The sequence below is a fragment of the Actinia tenebrosa genome, unplaced genomic scaffold (genome assembly GCF_029948245.1).
Source record: "Actinia tenebrosa isolate PJP-AT-01 unplaced genomic scaffold, QUT_ActTen_1.0 PGA_scaffold0__85_contigs__length_37466705, whole genome shotgun sequence".
NCBI classification, from domain to species: domain Eukaryota; kingdom Metazoa; phylum Cnidaria; class Anthozoa; order Actiniaria; family Actiniidae; genus Actinia; species Actinia tenebrosa.
This window is the reverse complement of record NW_028292569.1, coordinates 32,127,448-32,134,631: the sequence shown is the minus strand read 5'-3', so window position 1 is coordinate 32,134,631 and position 7,184 is coordinate 32,127,448. Positions and strand designations below refer to the sequence as shown.

The 7,184-nt window shown below is 33.3% G+C and overlaps 1 protein-coding gene across 7 annotated transcripts in view; it reads left to right on the top strand.

Moving 5' to 3' along the window:
• The window catches only part of LOC148914103 (lachesin-like), a 6,529-nt gene extending 3,435 nt beyond the window's left edge, over positions 1–3,094 (top strand). The window contains exons 4-10 of one of the 7 annotated variants that reach the window (XM_089040927.1): positions 1–145; positions 540–611; positions 1,081–1,164; positions 1,543–1,692; positions 2,194–2,221; positions 2,309–2,444; positions 2,510–3,094. The exon at positions 1–145 is cut by the window's left edge and continues 131 nt beyond it. In XM_089040927.1, coding sequence (XP_088897053.1) covers positions 1–145; positions 540–611; positions 1,081–1,164; positions 1,543–1,692; positions 2,194–2,221; positions 2,309–2,444; positions 2,510–2,674 — 780 coding nt within the window. In that variant the 3' untranslated portion in view covers positions 2,675–3,094. Of the gene's footprint in view, positions 146–539; positions 612–1,080; positions 1,165–1,542; positions 1,693–2,190; positions 2,445–2,509 lie in introns of all 7 variants that reach the window. The other 6 variants (XM_089040922.1, XM_089040904.1, XM_089040899.1 and 3 more) reach the window with 6 other exon arrangements.
• The last annotated feature ends 4,090 nt before the right edge of the window (positions 3,095–7,184 follow it).

Below are 7,184 nucleotides of genomic sequence, written 5' to 3'. Positions count from 1 at the left end.
TCAATAGCTACAGGATCTCATACTGTTACTGGTGTTGGTGTCTTGGAACTAGTGACCATTAATGCACACAGCTATGGATTGTACAGGTGTAAAGCAGAAAATTTACTTGGTTATGATGAACACATCATCAATGTCACCCAAACAGGTTTAAAACATTTTTTCCTTTTAATGGTTTTTATTGTTCTTTGTATGCAAAAACAATCTTCAAAATCTTGTTTCGAAAGCCAAGTACGTCAAAAATTACAAAAAAATTTTGCTAGATTTGTTTCATCGTGGAAATGCATGATGATTGAGGTCGCACTCATTGTGAGCTAAAATTGTGGATGAGCCTCGCCCGTGGAATTTGAATTCATAATTTTAATGGTTTATTGTTTTATTTATGGTATTATATATATATATATATATATATATATATATATCAGTGTCAACTTACAGCAACGGAACGCTAGAAGGGTTCTTTTGAAAATTATGCAATTATATATTCCCTCTGTAACAACGCACATGGGAAAAGTAATAAATTAAGATTTGGTCTTTTCTAGCTTTTCCTAGTTCTAAGGTACCATCGGAAAGTACACGCCATATACAAAGCTCGATATCAACAGTTAACCGAGGTAACCTAAGCAACGTAACAAACAAACAACCTAGAAAAACGGACAATCTAACAAAATCTGAAGAACAGAAAATTAAATGAAAACTAAGAAAATCGATTTATAAACGGGTATTGAACGAGTATTTTTTTGTTTTTCGTTTTATTTGGTTGTTTGCTATTTTTGTTTGTTTTTATATTCCTTAAGTGATTTTGTTTTTAACAAAAGAAAGCGACGTCAGTGGGACTGCGAAACGTCGTTACGTTATCTTTTTCTTGTTTATAATTGTTTATACTTTTCTTTTGTTTGCGGTATATATAGCTAATTATTGGAGTCAATCAATCAATGAGTAAAACAAAGAAACAAACATCATTTACAAAACATAATCTCACCACATACATACAAAGAAAAACTGAGCTGTAAATTCAATTAATACAGACTTATGCATCTAATTTTCTAATTTTCTAAGAGTTTCTATGTCTAATTTTTTTAGTTTCTACCTCTACGTCGAAGTCGATAGACATAAGTTCAATAAGTTTAACCAATGTAGAAGTTTCAACACCAAGGGTACAACAAGGTAAAAGTTTAATTAATAATAATTTCCCTTTCAGGCGCAAATAAATTTAAAAAAAGCCCATATAATAAAATACACTTTTTATTATTATTATTATTTACAATCGGATGTTCTTTCCTGTTAATTAGTTTTCCTTTTATAAAGTTTTTTCTCTTGTTCTTATTCTGCTTTTCATATTCTTTATTTCGTATGAGTTTACTGTTCCCTTTCTTATTTCTTTTTCTTTTCTTTTTTTCTTCTTTCTTTCTTTCTTTTTTTAATGCGAACTTCTATCTTTATCTCATTTTGTTTATTTTCATTCTTTTTTTCTTTCTCTCAAATTTTAAAATTTCTTATATTTTTTATATTCATTTTCTTATTCATATTTTATTTGTGTTGTAGGCAAGACAAGCAGTCCTTTTGGAGGAGACAATAAGATCGGCAAAAACGATATCACTTTATTGGCAGCAGGTGGAGCAGTAATGTTTGTCTTGATAACGATAATTATCATATTTGCTGTAATGATCTATAAAAAGTACAGTTATAGCAAAGGTATATTACAATTTAAAAATAATATCAATACTATTATTCTCATTATTACCATTACCAAGGTAAATTACATTTTAAAAATATTATTAATACTATTATTATTATTATTATTATTATTATTATTATTATTATTATTATTATTATTACCATTCCTTATTGGTGTTGTCCTTTTTCTCCTGCTCCTGCTCCTGTTCCTGCTTCTGCTCCTCAGCGTATCACCGTCATCTTAATTCTTAAAATCAGCATCCCCCAAACTCTTTCTTGATGTCCTTCTTTCTTTTTTTAATTTTTTCCCTCTTGAATTTTGCTTCGTAACCCTTTTTCATTTTTTTTTTTACAAAACTAAAAACAGTCCAATCCTTATTAATTCCAACATCCTCAGTGATTATAACAATTTATCAGTCATGATTGATAACTTAATCATGCAAGCCATAGGTTAAAAAATATAACCATTTCACCAACTGCAAGAACGACTATTATAGTGCAGGATATTTATACCAGCAGATACAAAAGAACAACTAGGGGAAAATGAGTACGTATTTATGTTTCGATTACAAAATCTGATTATATTCCGAAGACGTATATTTTTAAGAACTAAAACCAATTCCGTTGACTTTAGAGTGCCTCATTTGCCTCTGGAGGCTATAGAAGATGACATACCCATATATGCAAGTGTTGATTTGTCAAAAAAGAAAAGAACAAGACAACAGGGGGACATACCGATTTATGCTCAGGTAGACAGGAGCAAGAAAAAGGTATGAAAGTGATGCCGTCCCCGATGACTGTACTAGTTGACCAATAACGTATTTTGTTATTTCAGCGCCCAGGCCAGATCATCTATGCGGAATTAGATCTTCTGCATTCAACTGAAGTCATCCCACCACCAATACCAGAACGTGACGCATATAGTGAGATTGATTGCAGCCAAAATGCACATCGTGGTGACAATATAGAGTCTATATATGAATCGGTTTTTAAGGAATGATAAACAATATATCCTTACTAATACATTTAGCTATAAAAATCATACCAATTAGATTGCTCGGCGTTTCAATTTCGTGCATTATTCTCAAGAGTATATACACCGAAGCGATTAATTCTTATTTTTACTTTTCATTTTATCAAAAGATCATGCTATAAACGTTTTTAGAGAAAAAGTTAAGGTACATCCGAATTCATGAACGTTTGTTTGGTTTTTCTCCAATTGCAGCCAATGTAATTTAAATGAAACTTTTAAGAGTGTTCATAACGTTAGCCGCATCAGTACAGAATCCGAAGTGACCTACCTTATCTTGATAATTATAGTATGAAATAAAAATACAAACAGTTATCGTCTATCGTCTATTCTTTAATGCAGATAATTATCGTCTACTATAAATAATAAATAAAAGAGAGCTACTAAGAATGACTGTTTGTTTGATTGATGATGGCTAGTGAACACTAGCGTGGACTGCGTCGGTGTTTCTAATGAAACAAGTTATCGTAGAATTGTAAGTTTAACACCGTAGTGAAAATAGAAACTGGAAACTGACGTTTCGGACGTTAGTCCTTCGTCGGAGGACGAAGGACTAACGTCCGAAACGTCAGTTTCCAGTTTCTATTTTCACTACGGTGTTAAACTTACAATTCTACGATAACTTGTTTGTTTGATTGTTTGATTATTTCATTTTTCCAATTAATAAGAAGGAATAATAATGTCTATACATGCATTCATTCATTTGTGTTTAATTTCGTTTTGCACATAGTTGAACATCAAATTAGTTTCAAATAAGTTAAGAGTATATATGTATGTTTGTGTATGTGTATAATATTGACATTGGAGTACTGGGGTCTCGATTACAGAGGGGGGAGGGGGGGTTTGTACAATTAATCCCGCCACTAACCCACATAAATCCCGCAGGCAAATTTATACTTCCAAACTCAGAAGTATTATATAATTAGTATGCAATAATAAAAATAACTTAGTAACAGTTTCATATTCGGAAGAAACGAAGTTTAAGAGCGGGTGTCTGTAAAAATCGACCAAAGGTGTGCAATATAAAAAAAATCGAATTTTTTCTTACTTAGCCCAAATATAGGCCCAGATGAACTATTAATGGGAAAAATATTAAAAACTTCATCAGATTTTTATTTTGGGAGAACGGTGCGATTTTCTGTTTTTCCGGCCGAGGACTACATTTCAAGGCCGTTTCACCGCACCTCACGAAAAATTCTATTGAAAAATCATCTCTTAACTAAATCAAAACCTAAATTAATATTTCAAAAGAAGAGATATTCCCCGTTAATTCTAGAGCTTATTTTTGAATATTGTCGATAATTCGAATATTTTACAGAATTTTCAACTTGAGTGAAATTTCACGTACGAAAATATCGCTTAACTTGAGCGTCGAAAATCGCACATTGGTACATGCTCCAAGGCAATGAGACTATAACCAGGTTAAACCACAATGTTTCCTCTTTCAGAAACTGCAATAACATTTTTGGGCTTCTGAAAATATAAAATTTCAGGGCCCTTGACATTTGTACTACGGAAGTCAAAAACCCTGCTACGTAACAACCGAAAAATCACATGTGAGCCTTTTGAAAAATTCACCCGAAATTGTTTTTATCGTCAGTTCACTTAATATGAAGGCAAATTATTTCCAAAAGGAAAAGGAATAAAAAAATCACAGTTACATAAATTCTAGAGGCAAAAAACATTGTTTAATGGAGTTTATATTTTCAACCGACTTTACTTACATTTCAACGTATCCCAATGAAAACTCTTTTTGCGTTGCAGTGTCAGGCAACTTGACAACTACTTTAGAGTGCAAATGCACCCTTCGACAATACTTTCATTACTGATTCTTCATGGAGTAAATAGTTGAACGGTAAAATATGTCTTGATTTGAGTGATGCGTTAGTAAGTTGTGAAGGTTAATACTTCCAATATGCTAATGATGTGACGTCATTAAGGCTTAATCAAATATACAAAATCGAAATCAAAATCATTATTTTACTCATAAAAGCTATTCAACATTTTAATTTTCAAAATGATTAGCATTTAGTATTACTGCATGTAGTTACAACAAAAACACTCAAATACCTCAAGTACTGGATGTATCGTCAAAGGGTTCATGTGCACACTAACTATGAAAACAAAAATAAGATACCATAACTTATCTGGGGGGCTTATCTATTTCCAACACCATTGAGGGGAGCTTATTTAAGATGGGGGGAGGCAGGGGTGTGTGTGTGTGTGGGGGGAGGGGGGCGGGGGGGGGGGGGGGGGGGGCTTAAGGATTTTCCGTTCCAAACATAATCCCTATCCGGTTCTAAAAAGCATTTAAAAATGGCTAAAGAGGTGAGGTGATGCCGTACGGACCGAGCATAGCGAGGTCCGTACAAATGACCGAGAGCCAAATATTTTCCCGCACGGCCCGACCTAACTCAGGTCAATAAGCATTTTATTATATGACCCTCACGAAAATAAAAATAAAAATAATAAAAAGAAAGCGCGCGGATTCGAGCAGGGCTGGACGGATTTTTCTGGCCCGCTTACGTCAACCGGTCCGGCCTTCATCACGTGACTTTTTCCAATGGTTTTATTAGAGCGCGCGAGCAGGGCCGTACGGGTCATATGATAATATGATAATTCTTAATAATTTTCTTAAAATGTATTTTACAAAAATTAAAGGAAAAAAGGAATAGTTTCTACATTTATTCTGCTTTCAGAAAATGTATACTTTGTTGAGATTTCGATTAACAGTTTTTATACTCTTAAGAGCTGAATGCACAAAGGTCGCTAGGGGTACCCTGATACCTTAAAGTAGTTGTCAAGTTGCCTGACACTGCAACGCAACAAAAAGGGTTTTCACCGGGAGATTTCGTGGAGATTACTATATCATACAAAATCCTTGGTTTTCTATTGTTTAATTATCACTATTTAGTGCTAAAAATTAGTATTTGTTTCACGGATTTAGTGTGAGCTCTAATGCAGCAGTATTTTCCTTCTGTGAAGAGCAATAATTTGGACAGCAAGTGATATATCTTTAGTTATGCGTCAATTTGTTAATAAAAAACAACAGTCAATGTCGGGCTTCCTGTGTGTAACGCAATCTGATTTCTTTGTAGTTATGGTACACAGTTCGCGCGTAAACAAGAAGAAAATGCTTTAAATTCTGTGGGATATCTGGTGTGATTCTATTACAATGAATCCTCTGAAGGTTCTAATTGACTATTTGCTGCATCTTTAGCGAGGAGAAGCGCCTTCAAAACCGATAATTGTCTTGTAATGTGCTAGTTTGAGCCAATGACAATCGGATACGTTAAAATGTAAGTAAAGTCGGTTGAAAATATAAACTCCATTAAACAATGTTTTTTTGCCTCTAGAATTTATGTAACTGTGATCATTTTATTCCTTTTTCTTTTGGAAATAATTTGCCTTCATATTAAGTGAACTGACGATAAAAACAATTTCTGGTGAATTTTTCAAATGGCTCACATGTGATTTTTCGGTTGTTACGTAGCAGGGTTTTTGACCTCCGTAGTACAAAATGTCAAGAGCCCTGAAATTTTATCTTTTCAGTAGCCCAAAAATGTTATTGCAGTTTCTGAAAGAGGAAACATTGTGGTTTAATCTGGTTATAGTCTCATTGCCTTGGAGCATGTACCAATGTGCGATTTTCGACGCTCAAGTTAAGCGATATTTTCGTACGTGAAATTTCACTCAAGTTGAAAATTCTGTAAAATATTCGAATTATCGACAATGTTCAAAAATAAGCTCTAGAATTAACGGGGAATATCTCTTCTTTTGAAATATTAATTTAGGTTTTGATTTAGTTAAGAGATGATTTTTCAATAGAATTTTTCGTGAGGTGCGGTGAAACGGCCTTGAAATGTAGTCCTCGGCCGGAAAAACAGAAAATCGCACCGTTCTCCCAAAATAAAAATCTGATGAAGTTTTTAATATTTTTCCCATTAATAGTTCATCTGGGCCTATATTTGGGCTAAGTAAGAAAAAATTCGATTTTTTTTATATTGCACACCTTTGGTCGATTTTTACAGACACCCGCTCTTAAGCTGTCTGTAATCTATTTTCAAACACAAGTAACTACTTGCACAAATCGATCAAATTTCTGCTTTGCAATTGTTTTTCAGTTTTTCTTTTAACCTTGATTGATTTCTAAACTCTTGCCGGTTGTCCAGGATTTATGCGCTGTAAAAAAATCATATTGATGAATTTCGAGAAAATAAAGTCATTTTCATTAATTACTAGTAATTACCTTTCTATGGTAAAAGTTTGAGGGAAAACTATTTTCTGACCCGAAATGCAGTGGGTCGCTTTTACAGAGACTGCCTCTTAACTATGATCACCAAATTCTCTTGGTCATATGTCATAATTCTTATATCCCTTCATGCATCCCTTGTAATTTATAAATTAATTATGAAAGTTGAAAGTCTCCATTTACCAAGATCCTTCACGTGCTTCGGACAAATTGATTGTTTCATATCGC